At 44.8% G+C, this 26046-nt stretch overlaps 1 protein-coding gene across 9 annotated transcripts in view; it reads right to left on the reverse strand.

The window, feature by feature from the left end:
* DLG2 (discs large MAGUK scaffold protein 2) overlaps positions 1-26046 on the reverse strand; it is a 1569268-nt gene that overhangs the window by 307741 nt on the left and 1235481 nt on the right. For all 9 annotated transcript variants that reach the window (XM_030558530.1, XM_030558473.1, XM_030558462.1 and 6 more), the window contains one exon: positions 22309-22465. In XM_030558530.1, coding sequence (XP_030414390.1) covers positions 22309-22465 — 157 coding nt within the window. The remainder of the gene's footprint in view (positions 1-22308; positions 22466-26046) is intronic.

Below are 26046 nucleotides of genomic sequence, written 5' to 3' on the forward strand. Positions count from 1 at the left end.
AACCCTTACATATTGAAAAGCTCTTTTTGGAAAACAATGACAAGACAGTTATCTTCGGGCTGATTTTCTGAAAAAGTCTTCAAACAAACATAGAAGAGCAGCACCCATTGAGCCAGCACAGCACCTCAACAGCTCAAAAAACCGCAAGAACCACCACAGCCAAGGGACACTGAAGTTGTTACAAGTTATTTGAGTTACAAAGGCAAGGTTCTGTCTCTTACATGAAAAAGGCTGCTTGGCAGTAAAAAAGAAGGGAGAATACATGGGAGGGGAAGATCCTTCTTGCTACTCCACTTTCTTCCGCTTACATTCTCATCCATACTTCCCTTGTTATCTTACTGTTGCCCTCTCATTTTCTCACTTCTCTGGTTAATTAATTCTCTTTTCTGTGCCCACGTCCTCTTTGTTTAGATGGAAGCTTCTTCGGATCAAGACTGTGTGGTTCTGGGCTTGTATACTCCCTAGCACATTGTAGGACCTACCAGAAACAATAATATCATCCTTGGCCCTACTCCTCTCTTCACCCTGCTCCTGTCCCATCTCTTTTTACGGACCACTTGTTTCAATGACTTTCTGAATTTTTCAGGTCTGGGTTACTCCTGGCTCTAGTCAGCCACTTGATATGCTCTGATGAGCTGGCCTTTCCAGACGCAGAATTTCCTCTCACCGAGGAACAAGAAGCACTGCTGGGAAAGGTGCTGTATGACTTAACAGGTCGTTTCCCATTTCTAACTTTTATGATGAGGTTGAGTCACCTGAATGTGGTGCCAAAATACTAGCAGCATCAGAGGCAGCTAGAATGTTCAGAATAAAATAACATTAGTAAACTGGATTTCTGCAAACTTTCCTTTATAGTCAGGGAAATTCCACACATCCTTAACAACTAAATACATCTTATAGACAGATGATGCAAATCATTCTAAGCAGTGCCTCTTGCCCTGTAATAGGGTGACCAGACAGCAAGTGTGAAAAATCAGGACATGGGGTGGGGCCTAATAGGTGCCTATGTAAGACAAAGCCCCAAATATCGGGACTGTGCCTATAAATTTGGGAATTCTGGTCACCCTATCCTGTAACCTTAGCCAAAGGCATATTTTCTTCCTGTTCCCAAACTTCAGAGAAACACCTCTTATTGCTGCCAGTTATTTTCCACGTGAACATGAGATCTGTGAATGATGACAGATTGACAGCCTTGGAAACCAAAGTAATTTAGTTATCCACACAACAGTTGTGACACAAGCAGCAACACTGCAAGTTTCCTGATGCTCAGCCAATGTGACTCAAACCTGAGCCTACAGATGGGTTTTGAATTGTGCATGTTTGATTGCTGGAACCGGGCCTGAACACAGGTCCTAAATAGCCATCAGCTGGTGTCACTACTAACCTAGAATGGATTTGATCCAGCGACCATGAGGTGATCAAGAGCATTCCTCATTTTTTATTTAGTTGCAAACGTCTAGATGTAGTGATTAGATGCTGTATTTTTATATTAAACCAACTGCTACCAAATTTAAATACTAATTTAAAAAGGCATATATGGTAAGCACTGTAGCTAATAGCACAGGTCAATACTTATTAACTAATGTATTAAATAAATATAAATACTGATCTTTATCACTATCATTCATTCGCTTTCAATAATCACTCAAAAATCTGATTGTCTGATGGGTTTACAAACACATTCAAGCACTGGCCTAATTCAGCTTATATAACTAGCATTGTTATACCCTCCTTACTGATAGGTAAACTGAGGAAAAGAGAGGATAACATCCATATTTTCAGAGGGGAGATGTTACCTGGGTTTTCCCTGCTTGACGTTAGTATCCTAACAACCAGGCTATTGGCTATTCTGGGGTCTTTCTTTCTTTCTCAAAATTCCACCATGCACCTCCCCTACAATATTTTCATCAAAATCAACACATATCCATGAAGCATTTTGGTTTTTAACAAAACAGCATTTTTCTACCGGCTCTAGCTGGGACTCTGGAACCCTGGTTTCTGTTCCCAGCTCGGGCAGATGCTCACTGATGTTGGGCAAATCACTGAGGGCCACGTTTTCAGAAGTGGCCTGCAATTATGGATGCTTGATCCTAATCACCTAGATTCAGTTACCTACTGCCTGTAATTCCTACTGACTTCTCAACATATCCAAAGCCAGAAACCATTAGCCATTAGCTATTCTGGGGTGGATCTCCCTCTTTCTCGCTCGCTCATGTTTTTTCACAAAATATTTTGAAAAGTCTTATTTTCATTCTGCTTTGGAATAAAACAAAATTTAAAAATTGCAATTTTTTCATGAAACAGAATTGTTTTCCAGTCAACCCCATTCCCCTCTCTAATCTCCAACTGACAGTCCTCACATCTTCCCATGTTAACACAGAGCATAAAGCTGACCTTTGAAAAATTACAATGGCAAGATAGTCATCAGCTGGTGTCATTACGAACCTAGGCTGATTGGGGCAATCCTTGGCACTCCGATTTGTGTATCTACTTGCACATGTTCAAGTCTAGACATAATGATATTCTGGCTATAAAGGTTAGGGCTATGTGATATGGATGATTTGAGTAACTCCTAGGGTGACCAGATGTCCTGATTTTATAGGGACAGTCCTGATTTTGGGGTCTTTTTCTTATATAGGCTCCTATTATCTCTCCACCCCATCCTGATTTTTCACATTTGCTGTCTGGTTACCCTAGTAACTCCATACTCCCCAGTCTCAAGTTCAGCAAATTAGTATGCATCTTATTAGAGCCAATAAGAACTAACTAGCAGGTCTGTCTCAGTAAGGCCCAAAAATCCAAACTGAAGCAGGTCTTATAATTAACAAAGCCCAGAATTGCAGCCATCTCATCCTGACTATTACTTTTCTGCAGCAATTTTGATGTCCATGTTTTTATGCTCTCTTCACTGCAAGCCGGACAGTAAGATTATGAACACTGAGGGAAGAAGAGCTTGCTCCAAACACATCAATATATCAGATGTGACATAATTCTATCTGACAATCTTATAATAAAATTGGATAATTCAGACTGTCTGACCTGGATGTGAACTCCTCCCAGATCATTAGGAACTGAAGAGCAAGCAACGTGTCATTGGAAGGATCATTTCTACTCACTGACGCAACTGCAAAGTGAATGTTTTGGAAGCCACTGAGGATTTCATCATGGCTCCACTACCCAGGCTCTCTGGTAGGGCAAAAGGAGATTGCAGGGGATTGGCTTTGCGTGACATAAAACTGAAAGGTTTGATAGCTAATATTATTTGGCAGTAAGACACATGTAAGATTATTAGTATTATTTATTACCTGTTAATCATGTGCTCAAAAGGAAATGCTTACTGCCCCCAAAGAGCTTGCAATATAAAGAAAGAGAAAGACCAGATGAGGAGAGGTGGAAAGACTCAGATGATGGTGTTAATTCAGCGATGTCTCATACCTTAGAAATGCTGGGCAGATATTTCAGTGTCAGAGGCTGCCATTAACTTTCAAAGGAAACTGGGAGCCTAACTGACCTTTGTGCCTTTAAACATTTCCTAACTGCATAGGGATGCTGAGTGAGAGAGCTGATCTTGGTCCTTTCAATCTGCTCTTGACTCATCACCTTGTAGGCAAATACAGTACTTATATCTCATGAAAATAAACACATACTAGCATATGCCAAGAGACCTTGTTTGGAAATTAATTTCCATAGCTGTAATCCCAGGATATGCCAAACCTTGCCCCATGTGACACAGAGAGGGAAAGCAGACATGCTGCACGGTGGGTCCTCTGCCAAAGGAATCATATTGGTGCAAGGCGGCTCACAGCACTGAGCCATGGAACAAAATTTGCTGCTCTTCTGAGAAGTGGCAATGTCTGTGCCCACCATCTGCCAAGCCAGCATTTACTGCTGACAGCAGACAGCATGCACACTAATCAGCGGTGGGAATTAGTTATACCTCCTGCCTGACATTCTCTGGGGACCCTTGCTGCATGGGCCCATTTATTAGACCTATGGCCCATGACCCTGTGTCAGACAGACTTATCCCACCTCGTTGCTCGCCTAGGGGAAGAGGCACCTCACCTTCTGCACTCTTTTTGAATCATCATGATCAACTTTTAGCTTTTTTATTGCAGACTTTGGTTTAAATATCTCATCAAATTCTGCTAAAAATGTCAATATAGGCTATTGTTACAAACTTAACTCCTCATCTTCTTTCTCTTCTCTGGATGATAAAAACACACAGAAACAACGTATTAAGACACACTAAAAATCTGTCTAGGCACTTAAGTGACCCCATCACTACAAAGCCCCACATTGACATTACTAGACATCTTGCACTACACATGCTTATTGCTGTGCCTGCTTTGTGGAGATATCAAGTAGTTACAGCTCCAGGGATGGCAAGCCAGAACCTTTCTTGAGCACACAATTCACAAGAAAAATTATTTTTGCGTATAATACAAACAGAAATGTAATTTTGTCACTAAATTTGAAACAGTCCGCTCATCAGCTACACAAATTAAGAGCTAAAAATGACCTATTTTCCTCCATCATCTGATCCATCTCTGCCAGGGCAGGATTTTCTAGTACAGCCAGCCCAGGTTGAAATGACCCAGTCAGGACTGTGCCATTTCTATGGCGTGATTACTACATCCAGTCCTTATTCTCATCTCATTGCCCTGGGATGAATGTGTATAATTCCCATTATCACTCACCATACATTCACCCTGCTGCTAACTCTTCTCAGTAGCGAGAATAGCAACTATGTGTATAAATTGCTGTTTTTCTCAATGGCAATACATACCACCTGACGTAACAAATACAAAACACGTTCGCATGGTTACAGCCTAGCTTGGCTAATTAGCATTTTCCCTAGTGGATAAGTATTCATGTTTAATGTTGTTTTTTTTTTAAATAAGGGAAAAATCCTGGCACCACCTGCATGGCCACATGCAGTCCATAAAGCTGCAGAAGCAGAGTGGTTTCCCCTAATTAAGAGTAGTACAGACTTCTAGGCAGGGCTTTATCCACAGTAGCACAGAGAAGCATTTTAGGGGCACGGCCAATGGATCTGCAAATATGTCCTGCTTGAAATGCTGGAGGAACATCTGGCATGGAGGTTACTCCAGCCCTGAGGCCACTACACTAGCAATGATGCAGCAGCAGCTCTGATGCTCAATGGCCAGTGAATTTCCTGCCCCAAAAAGCAGCCCATCACAAAGTCCATCTATTTTGGGTTTGCCCAAAGGAGATGATTTGGCCCTAGGTGACTCAAACATTTCCAGTATTGGTAGCAATTAGAAAATGTTTTATGTGAAGCAAACCAAATGGCATTTGCCTTTTTTCCCCTTTAATTGTGTGGCTAGGCAACAAAATTCACTAGCAATTTTAAAGCTTCGACCATGAACAAGATGCAGCTTTTTCCTTATAAAATCTGAATGCTCCTTTGCACCACAGCAGGGGAAAGGTAGCTGAAGGTCAAGTCTATCTGCTGCACAAGGAAGCATAACTATGTTTTAAATAGGCACCAACCATCTATACTCTACCTCGCTCAATATGCAACAAATCATGCTGCAGGAATTACAGTGAGTTACAGTTTTTAAAAATGCATATTTTATTTTTGTTATGGATGTAGGAAAGACGGTAGGTAGGAACTGTGTAGGAGGAGAAGTGAGAAGGCACTGTGTAGGAGAAGTGTTTAAACTGTTCAGAGGGAAAAGAAAAATCTCATAAAATGACAGCAAGGCAATACACAGAAGGAGAAGTAAGGCACAAGCTGATCACTGCAAGGATTTATCTTCCTCTACAAGGAGTAGCAATGCACAACAGGCCAGGTGCAGTGCAGGATTGGGAGCATTCAAGAATCAGGTATTTACCACTGCCACAGGCAGGCTACTAGCCAATCCTACAGTATGTCCCTGCTAGCCCCTTCTCCCAAATTGCAGTTGTTTGATCCTGATGGTGCAGAAGTGGGAAGGATCCACCCATCTTTGACCTCATTCCAGACATGTGCTAACTAGGAACAAGAGGCAAAGAAACAGGGTTTATAGAAGGCAGTTAATTTTATTTTAGTCAATTAATTCAGGAAAGACAATGAGAGAGATGGAAACAATTTACCTCCAAGTTACAATATGTACTAGTTCCACCTACCTGTGCCCCTCATTGTAAGAGTCAAGCAATAACGCTACATACAACATGTTGGAAGCCCAAGGTATGCTTAGGAACTGGTGAGACTCCTTCCAACCCTCCCCTAAAACATTTCATCCAACCAGCTCCAGATCCCACCACAGGACATAGCCATCCTTCTCCTGTGCACTGTGGTTTCTATCCCTATCTCAGTCTCCCAACCACACTCCATCCCAATCACAGCTCCCCTTGCTGGCTGGAGCTAGGTGCAGTCAGTGTTTTTGTTTTGTGCTTTTAAGCTGAAAGACCTAGGAGTGATACTTCATTCCTTTTCACAGCCAGTTTCCATTTCCATCCTTCACACATCCTATTATTTTTTTTTATTCCCTATGATTAAAAACCCCCCACCACATTAATTAAAACTTACGTTAAGGTTGAGAAATCAAGCATATCTATACACAAACATTAGGAATTCCAGAAATTAAGGTTAAAATGTTGACTCTGCCTTTATGCCTATTTATTATAATACCATTTTTAATTACATGATGGAATCATAGAACTGCAGGGTTAGAAGGGACCACAAGGGTCATCTAGTCCAACTCCTGCTAAGACGCAGGATTTAAAATATATGGAGATACACCTATCTGACAGAACTGGAAGGGACCCTGAAAGGTCATTGAGTCCAGCCCCCTGCCTTCACTAACAGGACCAAGTTCTGATTTTGCCCCAGATCCCTAAGTGGCCCCCTCAAAGATTGAACTCATAACCCTGGATTTAGCAAAGTCAATGCTCAAACCACTGAGCTATCCCTCCCATCCAAGTGTAATTGCTATCCAGCCTTTCTTTGAAAACCTCCAGTGAAGGAGCTTCCACTACTTCCCTAGGCCATCTGTTCCACTGTCCTACTGTTCTTACCATTAGGAAGTTTTTCCTGAGATTTAATCTAAATCTGCTATGATGTAGTTTGAACCTGATCTTGTCCTGCCCTTTGTGGCAAGATTGAAAATTTTTCCACATCTTTTTTTATGGCAGCATTTCAAGTATTTGAAGACCGCTATCATGCTCTCCCTTAATCTTCTCTTTTCCAAACTAAACAGACCCAGTTCCTTCAGAGCTTTGCTCCTATGACTTACATTCCATCCTTCTGATCATCTTTGTCATTCGCCTCTCAATCCTTTCCAGTTTCTCAACATCTTTTCTATACATTGGTGACCAAAATTGGACAAAGTATTGGACAGAGTACAATCGCATGCTATTTCTCAATGCATTTTTTCAACACTCCTAGATACATTTGCATAATAAGTTACACTAATGCATGAAAAGCAATTCTGGTCATAGCAATATGGGAAATGGCTGAAGCCTATTTGATTAAACACTAGAACTGATGACAATTAATCAAGGTTCTAGTCCTGAGTCTTCCATGTGCCTTTTCTTTGCCTCAGTTGCTCCATCCCTATAAATGAAGATGTTTACCCATCATTGTAAAATGCTATGTCTTATAAGTGAAAAATTCTAGATATGTATTATTATTATTTTTCTATGTGTAACAGAAAGAAAAATAAGCAAAATTAATTGATATAGAAAGTATATGTTGTACAAATCTGGTTCTCAAAATTTCTTGTGTCCTGTAGGGGATTTCCATTAAACACCACCAAGTTCCTGTTTTTAAAAAATGCAATTCCTTTCTATGGGTCAAGTGGAATTGTAAGGGCCAGAACTGGAGTAAAGACGGTATAAGATATATATTTTACCTGCAGTATGTGCAATTTTTTTCAGGCATTTGGGGCTAATAAAGATGGAGAAAGATAGGGTTCAAGAAGAGTAAATGTGGTTGTGTGGTTTAGGCACTGATCGAAGACAAATGAGTGTGGTTTGATTCCTGTTCTTGTCACTCATTTCCTGTATGACCTTGAAAAAGTAATTTAATTTTTGTGCCGCTCACTCCTATGTCTGTAAAAGGGGGAATAATAATTCTTGTCTTGTCTATACAAACTAAGTTCTTGTGTGGGAAAACAGTCTATAGCAGTGTACAGAGCCTGTCACACTGGGATTCTGATCTCAGCTGGGGCTTCTAGATGCTAACGTATAGTTATTATTCATAATAATAGCAGGTTTGGTGTTAATGTGTTTAATTTGACAGGTAATTATTTGAGCTACACCATACGAAGCATTTATTTTGTTTGACTGATGAATGTATGGTTTGAATGAAGTATATTTTCATATATTCTTTGGGCACCAAAGCAAAGTAAGGGACCTTTTTGTTCAGTGATAATTCACAAGAATATAATGAATAATATGATAAATAGTTTCCACTATTTAACATCATTTATTAAGAAAACATCAGCAGAAGCTGATGTGATAAACATCTCCTACCTTATCTCCAGCATTACAGTTTAATTCAACTATATTGCACTTTGAAATATAAAATAATTTCTACTGCTCTTTCATTCAGTTTTGCTTCTAGTTTCAGGAATGACAAGCTGAATCACATATCAAAAGCCTCTTGAATAGCATTCAATGATTTGTATTATATGGTTTTCAGGCATATAGTTTATTTAAAGAGACTAATGATAGTGTCATAAATATTATACGTTTTCCATTCAATTAATTTTTAAAATAAAAATATGGCCATCACTGGTTTTAATAGTGTAACTTATTCCATTAACAGAAGACGAATTGTGTCATTTTGTACCAGCTGGTGCAGAACAGCAGTCCTCTGCTGCCATCTGGTGGATCACAGGAAAAGTGAGAGCCAACCAGGCAAATAGAACTGGGGGTAGAGAGGAGGTATTTTTTTCCCCACAGAGGAGTTCAATATTTCAAAATGTGGTTGGGTTCTGATTCAGATCAAAACCAAAACATTTGACATTCTTAATGAAAGAGGATGGAGGTCTGGCTCTGGGGCACGTTGCCTGGCAGGCTGCCCTAGACCCTGGACACCGTTGGCCCCTCAACTGAAAGGCAGTCCCCATGACGATAAGTCCTGGAGTTGCAGGCCATGGAAGCCCAGGCTACCCAACAGCTCCCCAGGTAGGCTGTTGAGGTGCCAGCTGGGCAAGGTGGAGTGAAACCAGGCAGGGTTCCAAAATCTGCCATGAGCTTTTGGTCCCGTCAGAACTTCGGAGGAAATTTGGCAAAATTGAACAGTGTCCGCAAACATTCCCATTCCAGCAAATCAGCAAATTCCAGCAAAAAACTTTCACCTGAATTTTTGTGACCTTCTCTATCAACATCAACATTACTTAAAATAGAAATTTGGTGGCACAACTTACCTAACTTAACACTACACAAAACTAAGATGCACAATAACATTTTCTTCTACCACACACTGTGAACATGCCTAGTGAAACTAGTTCAGGTTTTAATACCTCTCTCTTACAAAGCCCCTTTCATTAATAGATCTCAAAGCACTTTACAAAGGAGGTAAGTACCATTATCCTTTTTACAGATGAGAAAACTGAGACAGAGAGGCAAAGTGACTTGCCCAAGGTCACCCAGCAGGCTAGTGGCATAGCTGCAACTAGAACACAGGTCTCCTGCATCTCAAGTCCAGTGCTTCACCCACCAGGTCATATTGGGGAAATCTGCACCACTGCACGTGCACATAATTAATGAGCCATGCACACTTTTAATTCTTTGCACAGAAAAAAAGCTTCTGCTGGAAAGTTGCTGCAGTTTCACTTTTTTCCCACCAGAGGGCGCTGTGGCAAATAGACCAGAGCAGCAGCTCCTGGCCAGCTAGACAAGAGAAAGAGCCTGTAGTACCTTCATCACAGCGCCTGTTGGACCAGGTCAGGAGATAGGAGCTTTGGGAGACTGACAGTGTGGGGTTGCTGAGCGGTAGGACAGGGGCTCATAAGAACTAGTAGGGAACGACAGACCGGGTCAGGGGCTGAATGGGAGTGGAGGTGCAGGGCCACAGGGGGGAGGGACAGGGGGTGGCTGAGTGGGGGCACAGAGACACATGGGGAGAGGAGAGGGGGTGCAGGGCCACATGAGATGCAGGAGTGGGTGTCACATATGGGGACAGGACAGATGTGCCTGACTGAATCGGAGAGGCTAGGGATCAGCCAGGGTCTGCATGGGGGAAGCCCCTAATGATCTCTCCCCGGCCCCCCCAAAAACCTGTTCCATACTTTTCTGACCCATACCCAACAACCCTCCAAGTTCACATCCAGGCTCCTTGCCAGCAATTACCTCCCTCTCCCTCAGCTCCTCCGTTACCTTTCACTTCCCCAAGCCTTTGCCCTGCTTCTGAGGGGTGCGGGAAATATGGTCATATATTGTAGTTTAGGAGAAGACAGGTAGGAAGATCTCCTGGTTAACATGGAAGGCCGATACCACTTTGGGGAGAAAGGCTGGATATGGTCGCAACTGCACCTTGTCCCTGTGGAATACAGTATATGGGGGATCTACTGTGAGGGCCTGAAGCTCGGAGACTCGTCTCACTGATGTGATGGCCACCAGGAAAGCAGTTTTCCATGAGAGGTAGAGAAGGGAGCAACTTGCTAACGGCTCGAATGGGGAGGACATGAGTCTGGCAAGAACCAGGTTAAGGTCCCATGTTGGGGTGGGGTGGCGTACCTGGGGGTAGAGGCGCTCTAGGCCCTTAAGGAAATCTCGACACCATCGGGTGTGAGAATACTGAGCGCCCATTCTCCCCTGGGTGGAAGGTAGAGATGGCCGCCAAATGGACCCTCAAAGATGATACCGCTAAGCCCTGTTGTTTGAGAGACCAGAGGTAATCCAAGATGTTAGGGATGGAGACCTCAGTGGGAAGGAAGTTCCACTCCACGCACCAGCACGTGAAATGCTTCCACTTGGCCAAATATGTCGCTCTAGTGGAAGGCTTCCTGCTACCCAGGAGCACCTGTTGCACTGGGGCAGAGCAACACAGCTCAGACTGGGTCAGCCACTCAGGAGCCATGCCATGAGGTGGAGAGACTGAAGGTCCGGGTGATGCAGTTTGCCGTGGTCCTGAGTGATCAGGCCCAGGTGAAGAGGCAGAGGGACAGGGTCGGCTATAGATAGGTCTAGCAACATGGTGTACCAGTGTTGCCGAGGCCATGCTGAAGCTACCATGATTAAGCGGGCTTTGTCCCTGCGTACTTTCAGTAGGACCCTGTGGACAAGCGGAAATGGTGGAAAAGCATAGAGCAGGTGCGTCGTCCACGGTATAAGGAAGGCGTCCGCCACTAAACCCGGTGAGAGGCTTTGAAAGGAGCAGAACATCTGGCATTTCCTGTTCCCGCGGGAGGCAAAGAGGTCTATCCGGGGAAACCCCACCTCTGGAAGAGCGAAAGAGTAACGTCCAGGCGAAGTGACCATTCGTGGAAAAGGAAGGATCTGCTGAGGCGATCCGCCAGCGTGTTCCGAAGTCCTGGGTCAAAGGACGCGATGAGGTGTATAGAGTGGGCTATGCAAAAGTCCCAGTCGTAAGGCCTCTTGACAGGAGCGAAGACCTCGTGCCGCCTTGCTTGTTTATATAGTGCATGGCCGTTGTGTTGTCGGTGAATACTGACACACAATGGCCCTGTAAGTGCTGTTGGAATGTCTGGCAAGTGAGGCGGACCGCTCTCAGCTCCCGGACGTTGATGTGCAGTGTCAGCTCTTGAGATGACCAAAGGTCCTGGGTGCTTAGATGCTCGAGGTGAGCCCCCCAACCCAGGGATGATGCTTCCATTGTCAGGGACGCCGAGGGCTGGGGCGGATGGAAGAGATCCAGCCACCATTCGAAGGAGTCTAGGACGGTCGGGGGAATGGTGACGACCATGTCCGTAGCACCCCTGGCTGGTCGGTATCGTGAGTTAAGCCACGACTGGAGGGGCCGGAGGCGCAGTCTGACGTATTTTGTTACGAATGTATAGGCCGCCATGTGGCCCAGGAGAGCGAGGCAAGCGCGTACCGAAGTCAATGGCGCCGCTCGCAGACTCTGAATGATGGCTACCATAGTCTGGAACCGTGGCAGTGGTAGACAGGCTCTGGCAAGACTGGAGTCCAGGGTGGCGCCAATAAATTCTATCCTCTGAGTCGGGATCAGAGTCGATTTTTCCGCACTGATCCTTGGGCCTAGATGTAGGAAAAGGTCCTCGGCAATGCGGATGTGATGGAGGACTCGCGCCTCGGAGGTCCCTCGGATGAGCCAGTCATCTAGATAGAGAAACACGTGTATCCGACTGCGGCGGAGGTGGGCGGCGGCGACTACAGCCATACATTTGGTGAATACTCTTGGGGCTGTAGAGAGGCCGAACGGGAGGACCGCGAACTGAAAATGTTGGCGGTTGGCCACGAACCGGAGGAACCTCCTGTGAGGTGGGAAGATGGCTATGTGGAAGTAGGCATCTTTCATGTCGAGGGCAGCATACCAGTCTCCAGGATCCAGGGATGGGATAATGGTCCCCAGGGATACCATACGGAACTTCAACTTTATCATGTATTTGTTGAGTTCCCGCAGATCGAGGATAGGTCTGAGACCTCCCTTTGCCTTGGGGATTAGGAAGTAGCGGGAGTAAACCCCCTTGCCCGATTTGTGCTCTGGTACCTCCTCTATGGCTCCTTTGGCGAGAAGCGTTTGCACCTCCTGGAGGAGGAGTTGCTCGTGAGAGGGGTCCCTGAAGAGGGACGAGGGTGGAAGGGGGGGGTTGAAATAAATTGGAGGTGGTATCCAAATTCCAGCGTGCGTAAGACCCAGCGATCTGACGTTAGCAGGGAGGAAAAAGGAAAGACAGCTGGAGAAAGGAGGGGACGGATCCTTTAAAGAAACTGTTACAGAGCCCTCGGGCGCACCTTCAAAAGGAAGGTTTTGGCCCTAAGGAAGGCTTGGAGGAGTCTTGGTTTGGTCCCCTTGGTTGCCCAATTGCCTTCGGCGACTGGTTCTGCCTCGCCTTCTGGCAAAGTCTTGCCTCTGCCAGGGCTGAGGGTAAGGGCAGTGCAGTTGGGGCTGGAAGGGCCTGCGCTGAGTCACTGGCGTGTGCATGCCTAACGAGCGCATAATGACCCTGTTGTCTTTTAGGCTCTGCAGCCTAGGGTCAGTTTTATCTGAGAACAGCCCTTGGCCCTCAAAGGGAAGATCCTGAATAGTGTGTTGGAGCTCCGGGGGGAGGCCGGAGACCTGCAGCCACGAGATACGCCGCATAGTCACGCCAGAGGCCAGAGTCCTGGCAGCTGTGTCCGCGGCGTCCAGAGAAGCCTGGAGGGCAGTTCTTGCCACCTTCTTTCCTTCATCGAGGATCACCGAGAACTCCTGTCGTGCGTCCTGCGGAAGCAACTCCTTAAATTTGTCCGCTGCCGCCCAAGTGTTATAACTATAGCGGCTAAGGAGGGCTTGCTGATTGGACACGCGGAGTTGGAGTGCCCCTGCGGAATAGACTTTGCGCCCTAGCAAGTCCATGCGTCTCGCATCCTTTGATTTAGGGGCTGGAGCCTGCTGGCCATGGCACTCCCTCTCGTTAACTGACTGGACAACGAAGGAGCAAGGAGGAGGGTGGACATAGGGATATTCATAGCCGTTGGAGGGCACCATGTATTTACGCTCTACACCTCGCGCAGAAGGTGGAACAGAGGCCGGGGACTGCCAGATCGTAGTGGCATTGGCCTGTATGGTCCTAATGAAGGGAAGAACCACTCTAGTGGGGGCATCTGATGATAAAATGTCCACCACTGGGTCCTGTACCTCCGGGACCTCTTCGGCCTGCAAGTTCATATTTTGTGCAACACGCCTGAGGAGGTCTTGGTGGGCCCTGAGGTCGATTGGTGGAGGGCCAACAGACGAGGTTCCAGCTACAGCCTCGTCAGGGGGGGATGAAGAGGAGAGACCTGGAACAAGCGGGTCTGACGATGGCTCCTCCTGGTGGATCATCTCTGTCTTCCTGGGGAGCTGGGAGTCCTGAAGCTGGGTCAACCCTCCCTCCATAGGAGGAAGAAGAGGGCGGGTGATTGTGGCTTCCAGCATCCGGTGTTCTGAGGTGGCTGAGCGCGATGGACCTGGGTGAGAGCCTTGGGCCTGATGGTACGCCCAAGGCATCCAGAAACACCACTGTTGCGGCCCATGATCTTGAGGCTGAGGCTCATGGAATAATGCAGCAGGCACATCGGTGTCTGGGGCGTATGCACTATCCACCTGAGAAGACACGGATGGGTGTTGGGACGGCCAGGGAGGAGCCGAGCGAGCCTGGTATGAGTCCTTCGCTCTTGTCACTGGAGATCTCCTCGGTGCCGGGGATCGGTACCGGGAGTCATATCGGTGCCGAGAACGAGACCGGAACCTGCAACCAGCGCGGTGCCGGGAGGTCGACCTGGATCTCGATGGTCTGCGGAGGGACCGGCTGCGAGTGTCTCGGTGCCGGGAGCAGTACCTAGAACCAGAGCGGTACCGAGCGTACTAGGCAGGATGAGAAGTGGATCTGTGCCGCGAGTACGACCGGTACTGCCTAGGTGAGCGGTGCCAGGACTGCGAGCGGCGTCTAGACCGGGGCCGTCCATGAGACCGCGAGTGGTGCCGGGACCTGGATCAAGATCAGTGCCGGCTTGCTGATTCCAGTGAAGGAGGTCTCATAGCGGCTGGCTTGCCTCTGGAATGTAGTACCGCCACCGGCGGTGCCGGGGGTTGAGGCAGGGTAGACTCAGTCATCGCTATAAGGTCTCTGGCTGAGGAGAATGTCTCCAGTGTGGAAGGGACCGTAAGCTCAACCACAGGCCTCGGCGGGGAGCTCTCAAGGATTGGACTCGACAGCCCTCTCGGGACCGGAGTCGACAGTACCACAGTCGTCGGTGCCACAGCAGGAGTAGGTGCCGGGCGGTCCGAACGAGGGTGAGTCTGCGTCGAAGGCATGGAGGAAGCGGAGGGCCTCCGATCAGATCCTTGTGCTGGAGAAGGCTGGTGCCGAGGTGTCTTGGCGGAGCCGATGCGGTCCGGTGCCGGAGGAGCGCTGTCAGCGCTCGGTGCCGAGGACGGAGGGTTCAGAGCTGCCTCCATAAGGACAGTCTTCAAGCGAAAGTCCCTCTCCTTTTGTGTCCGCAGCTTAAAAGCCTTACAAATGCGGCACTTATCTGAGATGTGCGATTCCCCGAGGAACTTTAGGCAAGAGTCGTGGGGATCACTCGCGGGCATCGGCTTTTTACAGGCCGTGCACGGTTTGAACCCCGGTGAACCGGGCATGGGCCCCGGCACCGGGTGCGGGGAAGGGCTAATGCCCAAACCCCGCTAAACTATGTACACTAACTATCTAATAACTATAAAACTAATTACACTACAGACTAAGTCAACTATGTACAAGAAGATATCAAATGAACAAGGAGAAGCTATGGAAGTGGAAGACAGCTAAGCCACGCTCCATTGTTCCAACGACCGACACAGGTGGTAAGAAGGAACTGAGGAGCGGTCAGGTCAGCAGGGGTATATATCCGGCGCCATGGCGGCGCCACTCCAGGGGGTGACACTGCCGACCCACCAGGGTTGCTGGGGTAAAAATCTTCCGACGAGCGTGCATGTATGGCGCACACATCTAACTGGAATGGATATGAGCAATCACTCGAAGAAGAATCAAATTGACGCTCATGGAAGGAGGAAGGGAGGGGGTACCGAGGACTCCAGCTATCCCACAGTCCCCGCAGTCTCCTAAAAGCATTTGCATTCTTGGCTGAGCTCCCAATGCCTGTAGGGTCATACACATTGTCCGGGGTGGTTCAGGGTATATGTTGTCAATTTACCCACCCCCCCTTTCCTCCCATGAAAGAAAAGGGAAAAAATCATTTCTTGACTTTTTTATATGTCACCCTATGTCTACTGCATGGTGCTGGTAGACGCAGTGCTGCGGCAATGAATAGCAGCATCCTCTCCCCTCCCCACCCCTCCCCGGTGGCAGACAGTACAATATGACTGCTATCCATCGTCATCATCAGCCCGTGAGTGCTCCTGGCTGGCCTCAGGTGAGGTCGCCCGGGGGCGCCTAGGTATAAATAGGAACAACTCCCGGTCATTCCCGGTAGATGGTACAGAACGGCTGGTAATCGTCCTCATCATAGCAACTGGGGGCTGAGTTTCATCAGCCCCGCCCCTTTCATGTGTAAAGAAAAGATTCTGTACTGCCTGGACTATCATAGCAGCGGGATGCTGGGCTCCTCTCCCGCCCACCGTTTAATGTCCTGCCTGGACTATCATAGCAGCTGGAGGCTGCCTCCCCCTCATTTTATCTCACTAAAAAGTCAGTGTTTCTTATTCCTGCATTCTTTGTTACTTCATCACACAAATGGGGGACACTGCCACAATAACCCAGAAAGGTTGATGGAGAAGGGAATCAACGGATGGGGTTGTTGCAGGGGCACCCCCCGTGAATGGCATGCAGCTCATCATTTCTGCGGGATCTGACATGGAGCGGCTGTGCTCTCTGGTTCTCTGATACACTGGTTCTCTAGTACACTTGCCCCGTATTCTAGGCAGGACTGACTATTTTTAGATAAACCATAAAGGAGGGATTGACTCGGGAAGTCATTCCCATTTTTGTTTTTGCGCCCCCGGCCGACCTCAGCTAAGGCCAGCCAGGAGCACCCATGACAGCAGCAGATGGTACAGAATGACTGATAACCGTCATCTCGTCGCCAATTTACAATGGCACAGCAGATGGTACAGAGCGACTGGTAACCGTCTCTGCTACCTTGCAAAGGCAAATGAATGCTGCTGTGTAGCACTGCAGTACCGCCTCTGTTAGCAGCATCCAGTACACATACGGTGACAGTGACAAAAGGCAAAACGGGCTCCATGGTTGCCATGCTACGGCGTCTGCCAGGGCAATCCAGGGAAAAAGGGCGCGAAATGATTGTCTGCCATTGCTTTCATGGAGGAAGGAATGAGTGATGACATTTACCCAGAATCACCCGCGACACTGTTTTTGCACCATCATGGATTGGGATCTGAACCCAGAATTCCCATGGGCGGGGGAGACTATGGGAACTATGGGATAGCTACGGGATAGCTACCCACAGTGCAACGCTCCGGAAATTGACGCTAGCTTTGGTACATGGACGCACACCGCCGAATTAATGTGCTTTGTGTGGCCGCGTGCACTCGACTTTATACAATCTGTTTTACAAAACTGGTTTATGTAAAATCGGAATAATCCCATAGTGTAGACATACCCTCAGAATACTGGGAAAGGGGGATCCTGCATCAGCCAATGGTCTACTATCAGTCACCTCTGGAAGTGGCTTATGCAGTTCGGCAAGAACTTTTCTTGGTTTGAGTACGGAGGAATGGATTTATAATAGCTATTTTTGAGACTAAGTCACTCAGCGGTGCCTTGCTTTATGATTGCCTGGGGAAATACATTAAGTCTAATTTGGTAATAATTTCCATCCCATGCTGCTGAATGAACAAATCAACTACTTGTATGCCAAGTAAATGCCAAAGCAATGGTGATATGTTTCACAGGTGCTTCAGAGCAAGGTTGCTGTGAAACACACAGAAATCAAATTTAAAAATTCCACTGCTGCAGCATCACAGCCTATTATTTAAGTCTATTTAAAAATAAATATAAATGTCAAAGATACTTTTCTGAGTTGTGCCTGATGTGCAGAAGTTGTGAACAGACCATACTGGGAAAGGCTCCCAGATAATATAGCTAACCAAACAGAAAATACATTTAACTAACATTTAAATGTTTATGGCAGTTTTTTTAAAGCCAGTGAGGACTAAAATCCCTACCTGTGACCTTGTGTTGCTTATGCTACAGGAGTTCTGTTTGTTTCATATGGCCAAGGAAGCAGCAAGCATGGTTGGAACAGAATCTTAGTAACGAGATCCACCTACATATTCCCACCACGAGTTTTATTTGCTTTCATATTTGAATTAAGCTATGTAAATGTAAGAGGACTGAAGTGTTAAGTACTGTAAAAGCTAATACCAATCATTTAAATCTGATCCTTAGATGCATGGAGAGTCAATGCAATTACAGCAAAGGGTGACAAGATAATACAGAGCTATAGAACAAATGTGCCATGAAAATTTAAATAGACTGGAAACCCATGACAGATGAACCAGGAAGGGCAACCAAGAAACTGTGACAATGATCCAGTTGAGATATGACTAACGAATAAGCCTGAATCTCAATGGCAAAGTGCTATTAAATACTTGCAGATATTGTGAAGGTTAAATAAATGTATCCAGGGCTTGCCAGCATCATTAAACTAAAAGAGCAGTAGGCTGGAAATCATTATCAATTTGCATGAATCTTTCAGCTTGTGCAAAACTCAGCTACATTGGGAGTGGATGTCTTCCAAATTGTAAAGTCAGCGCACTCACACATCTGCCTGAAAGTTTTCACCTGTTCTTGATACAAGTAAAATGATTGTCACTGAAACAGATTAGAGAAACAATATTTCTTCTTTATACTTTTTCAGTTTGTTTAGGTCTTTCTGACAGTAACAGGACTGCTTGTAAAACTACAACATATCTACCGTAGATACTTATATGGCCCCTATCTCACACTCTTTAATTCATTTATCCTCACAAGGTAGGGAAGTGTTATTATCCCCTGTGACAGGGTGGAGGGAACGTCTGTGCCATCTTATGAATTCCAGTTCTGTTTTGTGAACACCATATGGTATTTGAAACTCCCTTCTGAATGTAACTTTAAGCATACTTTATGTAGAAGGAACTTGACTGCTGGTGGACAGAATATACACCTGTGGGAATCTGTAACAGATACTGAATGGGTTTGTTTATGATGTTAGCTAAGACATGGTAAATAACACAAGGTAAAATCCTAGGCTTCCCTAGGCTTCTCCATTGCCATTACTTTGACCTGCTAAATTGTGTTAAACTACAAACTGCCCTGTCTTCACTGGGATTTCACCTCATGTTACTTTCTACATGCTAGCTAACCTGAGGGAAGAACACACTATTTCCCCCAAAGCCCCAAAGAAAACAGAAAAGGGAGTATACAGAGATGTTTAGACAACATGAACAGATAAGAGATCCAAAAGAAAAAAAGAGACCCTGAAAAAACTGTAAGGAACCAAAAATCAACCTACTTACTGAAAGAAGGTTACATTTTTTCAATCGATGCGATGAAGTGTAACACTATGACCAGTTCAGGTCAATAAACAATCAAACAGCTTCCACTGTCCTCACCCTGCAGAATATCACACCCTGGCCTAGTTCCAAGTTGGATAATTACATTTTGACTATTTAAATCTCCCAGCAGTTCCAACTGGATAAAACAGTCTTCATTTATACACAACATGACATTATATAATAATTTGCAAAGCATTTGGGATCCTTCTGTACAACAAGCACTATTTGCCCATAAATCATAATCATGGTATGTTCAAGATGATCTCTCTTTAATTGTTCAAAATTCATTTGCCTGGTACCAACAGGATATGTCAGCTCTCACAAAGGCTGGCCCTGTTCCTTTTGATCTTCTATTACAACTTCATACAAGTAATAAAGGAACAAAGATTCCTATACCTGCTAGCTCTAACTAGATTTTGCCAGAATGGTTTGCATGGTATTCCCACTGAAGTCCAGAAAAATCACGCTGACAAAACTGAGAGGAAAGATGATTCAGTGATTAGGGAGCTAGCCTGGAACTCTAGAGACCTGAGTTAAATTCCCCACTCTGCCACCGGCTTCTTGGGTGATCTTGGGCTAGTCACTTTGTCTGTGCCTCAGTTCTCCATGTGTAAAATGGGGATAATAGCACTTCCCTCCCTCACAGGGGTACTGCGAGTTTAAATTAAAGACGATAAAGTGCCATACTCAGGTACTACTGTAATGAGGCTGTATAAAGTATGTGAGATACATCAGTCACCCTTACAGGCTCACCACAGTGATGAGGGCCAAATAAAATTTTAGATTTATATAATATCAGGCCCTGGGATCGCACAGTATATCTTCATTATACCATATGATCAACTATTCTAGGAGGATACTTTATGGAAAGTTTGACTGTGATTTAAAATCCCCTTTGTGCAGAACACTCCTATCATATGTTCAATTATTGTGCACACCTTGAAACATGAACCCTCTATTTCTTAATCGCACACTATCAATATATACATGAAAGAGAACTACAAAGATGCTAATGAGACTATGTATGCAAAATATAGCTTAAGGCTACAGAATTTTTTATCCATTAAAAAACTGAAAATGAATTGCAGAGCTACCATCGAATTCATTACAGCACAGAAATAATGAACACGATGTAGCTGAACCTTTTCTCATATTGGAAATTTGCTAATTAGCTCAACATACACTAGATGGCGCACGTAGTCTAGACTGCCAAATCCCAATACTTCCCTCAAAGGAGGAAAAAGAAAAGACAGAAGCTCTCTCTGCCTCTGTCTATCCTGTTGGGAAGAAGTGTATGAAGGAGAAAGAAAGCACATTATGATACTCAATGTAAAAGATTTGATTACTAGGCCTTTCTGTAGTTGCACTCACATGAGCATGCTAAAGAGTAGAATAACAGGGAAGGAAAAGGACACTGCTAGCCCAGCGATCTTTTCTGAGAAGATGCTGATCTGTACTCATGGAGCTGAGCTGGCCAAAAAACAGACAGTGTATAAAAAGTGCTGTTAATCAACCAGACAGTGTTAAACTGTGAATAACTAAAGTTGTCTTTGTAGCTTGCAAGGAACAGCAATATGTTATACAAGGCAACCTCTCTTTTTTCGCACTCTGAGCACTCACAGGCAACTGCACATTACCTCATTGCTCATTCAAACAATGAAGGATGAAAAGTGCCTTTGTAGGATGCCACTCACAACTTTAGAAAAACAGCCACAGCATAGTACTAAAATATCACAGGTGAGAGCCTACCCTCTGAAAAAGATGCACACATCTATCTGAGGGCAAATTTGACCCACTGTATAAATCATAAAATAAAATTTGTATTATTGACTATTGGTTAAAAAAGGTTAAAGAACCTAAGTGACTTAGGAACTGAGTCTCATTGATCACCAGTAAGATTTAGGGTCTCAAATCTCTTCAACACTTTCAAAAATTTTACCTAAAATGTTCACAAAGTGACAACATAATATTCTATAAGACTATATTATATTGTCACAAACATGCAATTTTAAGCCCTTGGTGTGGCAATCCCAGTTCAAGCAGCAGAGATGAGCAAACTATAAATGGCAACACTCAGTGTTCAACACCCACAACTGCGGCCAGAATTTCAGAATAAGTGGGCACGTTTTCAAAAGAGCTCAGTTGTATTTTAGCACCTAAATAAGGGCCAGGCTTCCAAACGTGCCCAGCACCCAGCAGCTCATTTTACACACTTGGATAGATTTTCAAAACAACTTCGCACCTTAATATGCTGAGCTTTATTTGAACATCTGGCCATAAGTGTCACAATGAGCTTTTGAAAGTTTGGCCCTTATTTGAGACTACATCTAAACTGTGAGCTAGGGGTGTGATTTCCCCTACTCCCATATACATACACTCACAACAAGCTAGAATAAGTATAAATAGCAGCATAGCCGTCGTGGCACAGGTAATGGCAACGGAGGCACAGCTTAGCCGTGTCAAGTCATGGGGTACGGGATGGTTTGTAGTCTGGACAGCTGACCCATGTCTTTGCTGCCAATACTGATGCTGCTGTGGCTAAACTGCTATTTATACTCATACTAGCTTGATGAGAGCTGGAACAAGTGTGTGTACACCAAGCAATGGAATGACACCCCTAGCCTGTAATGTAGACGAAGCCTGAGTGTCTAAAGTGGCATTGGGCTGGTTTGAAAATCTTGTCCACTCATGTCTTTCATCTTCCCAATCCATGGGACCGCAGCGTTATTAGTTTTATATACTATGTTATAAAAAGATGGATATACGTTCACACGTGCACAAGCACAATGTGATCTAAAGCTTTATAGCGTGAATTTGGAATGACTACATGACTCTATTGTGGCAAAGCCCGGAGTGTATTATGCAGGCCTTCCCAAAGAAATGCTACTAAATCTTTTACAACATACGCTGTTCACAATACATGGTGAGGTAAGTCATGTGGTCTACTGAATGAAATATAATCTTCCAAACATTTTAATCCCTTCCAGGTACTATTTGGGGCTGGGAAGAGGGTCCAGCCTTTTGTTCTATGGGTGAAACATTGAATGAAAAGCCAAGGTTATGTTTTCCCAACACATGAAAAGACAACCAACAAGAACTAGTAATGGGCCAGCAAAAATACAGATACTTACAGATAAAAGTTGATCTCCTCTCTGCAGCTCTCCACTGAGATCCGCTGGACCACCTGCTAGGATGAAGGATATGAAAATGCCTTCCCCATCTTCTCCTCCCACAATGTTAAAACCAAGTCCTGTGGAGCCTTTGTGAAGGATGACTTTCCGAGGCTCTCTGTATAGAAACAAAATGGCTTTGTTTACCCATTCAGATAGTGTATATGCACCACTTAGCATCTCTCTCACATTACTTTTTCTTTAAGACAAAATAGCAGGCTACTACCTAATAAAACCATTTGATAAATGAGATAGGTGTATTCATTGGGGAACATGCATAGTGTCCTATTTTTTATTTTTTCAAGACAACTGAACATTTCTACCTATTAATTTACCCCATTGTAATGGATTTAACTAAGTTAAATGGTGGATTTCTGTGATAAGACATTTTAAGGCATTTGACACATTTATTTACACCAATACCATATATAGCATTGGTAAACAAACAATCTACATTTTTATAGCGGGTCATCTTTTATGCTCTGGGTCATGCTAAAAAAACCCTTAAAAATAAACAGAGAAAAAACACAGTAGATACAAAGGGAAGCTCTTCCAACTCTGCCCTAGCTGGGTCAAGTAACATCAGTGTTTTATATCACCAAGTTCAAAGCAGAGAATCTTACAAGAAAGTCTGGTTTGACCTTGTCAGGAATACACATCTATGGGCACACATAACTGCTTTATCACCCAAGGGCACCATGGGTATTTTTACTGTTTTCAAAAGTTGCTCAAAATTACATGATCAATAATACCTAGCTCTTATATAGCACTTTCAATGAATGAAGCTCAGAGCACTTTACAAAGGAGGTTACTATCATTATCCCTATTTTACAGAGAGGGAAACTGAGGCACAGTCCAGTGAGATGACACACAGCAGGACAGAGTCAGAACTAGAACCTATGTCTCCTATTTCCCAGTCCAGAACTCCATTTCTTAAAAAAAGTCTACCTAACATTTGATTGAAAAATAAAATGCATCTTCCAGATAGTTGTACCCAATATTATCTACAACAAATACAGTGCATCCAGTTTATGGATGATAATACATTTTCATAAAAGCTTCAGGCTCTTGGGGCTTTGGAACAACCTTACGTGAGTTCTGAAATTGTTCCACAGTGTGGTTCATATTTTAGTGGAGAGATTATTTTGTGAATAACCTCCCCTCTCATCTGTGACTCCCTAACCTCCAAAGGCAAAATCTGTCTTCAGTGCAATAGGTGTCCTGCTCTTTATGAAAAATATTAATCATATTGGATAACACTTTCAAAAGCATCTTAGTAATTTCACAGCCTAAGTCCCTTCTCAGAGGGGACTTCTAAGGCACTTAAGCGCTTTTGAAAATTTTATCCACTGTCTACTTTTGCTCTTCCCCATCTGTCCAATTTCTCTCAATTGAAAACACCGTGTGATTAGCCACTTCTCCCCAGATGGCAATGAACCATGGTTTCAGAGCCTCTGATTTATAAAGGATCAAAATATCTATTTCAGAGATCTCCTACCTCCACCTTCCCTTCAGATACAATAGCCCCTAAAACTGTAGAATGCACTTGCTGGGATTCCCAAGCCTAATTGGTGACTTTTTAAAATGTATTTTCTTGATATTACATCAGTAATATTGTAGGATATAAAAGGGGAAATGAAGCATCAAATCCCCCAACTAACTCCTCCTATGAAAGGAGTAGTTGCTTTCTGTATTGTGAAATGCAACTCATGCCTGCAAACCAAATACTTCTGTTAATTATTCCCATCAGTCTTTTAAAGCAGCTGGAGAAAGATACAAGAGTGACCAGCCTGGAAATTGACATTCTCTGTTTACCACCTCTGATAGCGTGTACTCATCGCTCATGAGTGACCCCTGGTCAAGTGTGTGTGAGCCTCCACTTTCACTCCCTGTAGCACTCCTGTAGCTTAGGTTCTCAATTAGTCCCGTAGTCTATCAATGGTCTCAGTCCTAGTATCGAGCCATACTCCATGGCTTCCCTCCTGGAGGAAATGTCTTCGCCCTCTCTGGGCCTTTCAGGCCTCAGGCTCTGCTGCTGGGCTACTAAAGAGTTCAGTTCCTCTTCTGGGCTGCCTCTTAGTCCAGGCCACTTCCCCCAGTGGCTAATGGGGGATGAAGAGGCCCAGTCCCACCCACTACTCTGGGTCCCATCCCAGGGACACTGTAGATAGCAGCCGTCTGCCATGACCCTTTATCTAAGCTGTGCTGCTGCTCTGATTCCCTGGGCCACTTCCCCACAGCCCCATCCCTTCTTCACCCTTACCTCAGGGCCTTGTCCTGGTTGAGTTCCAGAATCCAGCCCAGGGTTCCTTCTTGCTCCCTCCAGCTTCTGTCAGCACTTCTGTCTGAGGTCCTGTGGCTCCCTCAGCTAGCCAAGCCCATCCTCCACACTCCTCCAGCTCCAGCAAAGAACTGCTCTCACTCTGGCCCTGCTGCTCTTGTTATACTAGCCTGCTGGGCCCTGATTGGCTGTGTCTGACACAGCCATTGTAGGCAGCTTCGAGGTCCCTCTCCACTGCCTTTTCTGGGGCAGGATGCGGCAGGGTCAAAAGGCCTCCAGCAGGGGTCTCAGAGGGTCAGGTACACCCTGTCACACCACTGAACAGGTATAGTGTGTGCAGATTAAAGGCTCTAAATCCCTTTAACAGTCCTCTGAGCTGTCCAGTCGCTCTGTGATTCATCTAATCTAAACATTAATCCTAAAGGCTGCCTGCAACACAGTAGCAAGTTAGTCACTGAAAATACTGTCCACACTGTAGCTTGCCTAAAGCCTGCTGCATTTGTTAATCCTCATGTAATCGCTTGCTCCCTTGTACTAGCTGCTAAAATAAATTTAGGGTTAGAATTGTGATATGCTTTTCAATGAACTGCAATAGAAACAAATTTTCAATCCTGCGGACAACTAAATTTGTAAAAGTGTATGGAAGCATCTCCTTCCAAAACCTCCTAATACACTTAATCTACTATCTGATTGGTCCTCAAACATTTTCAGATCCTAATATACCAAAACAACCGGTTCAAAGCATGAAGGCTACAATTTGTCCCTAGTCCCGCAAACATTGAAATATGTACTAAGCTTTACTCATGTGTGTAATTCCATTGGAGTCAATGGGACTACTTCAGTGAGTCATGTTATTTAGGTGTTGATGTGATTGCAGAATCAGGGCCTCAGTCTTTACAAATGAACTCCTATTGAAATTAGTGGGTGTTTGCCTGAGCAAAGGCCCATTACTGACACTCAGATGGTGACCTTAGTCTCATGATAATTTTCAAGTAAACTGTCTCCCTGCTGATTGATTCTTGTGTTTGATTTTTAAAAGCAGACAAAAACAAAGGAGCATTTTTGTAAGGTTATTGTATAAAGGAAACTGAACCCTTCCTGGAGGTATTTATCATGCTCTACATGGCCTCCCAATCTCCATCTCCCTCTTTATACTGGGTAGTAAGAGAACAGGTCACAAAACAGCTCTGGGGCAAGCTACATATTGTTCAGTTTTTGTATATCCTGGGGATTGTTTATATACAAAAGATCAAGTATTTCTAACAAACAAGCAGATAAAGGTTTTCTCTCTTGGGTAGCTGCCACTCATTTGTTACATAGCAATGAATTTAGAATTACCATGGGCACCTGAAGGTCAGATTTAACATAATTCAGGTTGTCATAAACAGATGGTTAAGGGTTAATGTCTCTTTTACTTG

This window comes from Gopherus evgoodei, chromosome 1 (genome assembly GCF_007399415.2).
Source record: "Gopherus evgoodei ecotype Sinaloan lineage chromosome 1, rGopEvg1_v1.p, whole genome shotgun sequence".
Lineage (NCBI taxonomy): Eukaryota > Metazoa > Chordata > Testudines > Testudinidae > Gopherus > Gopherus evgoodei.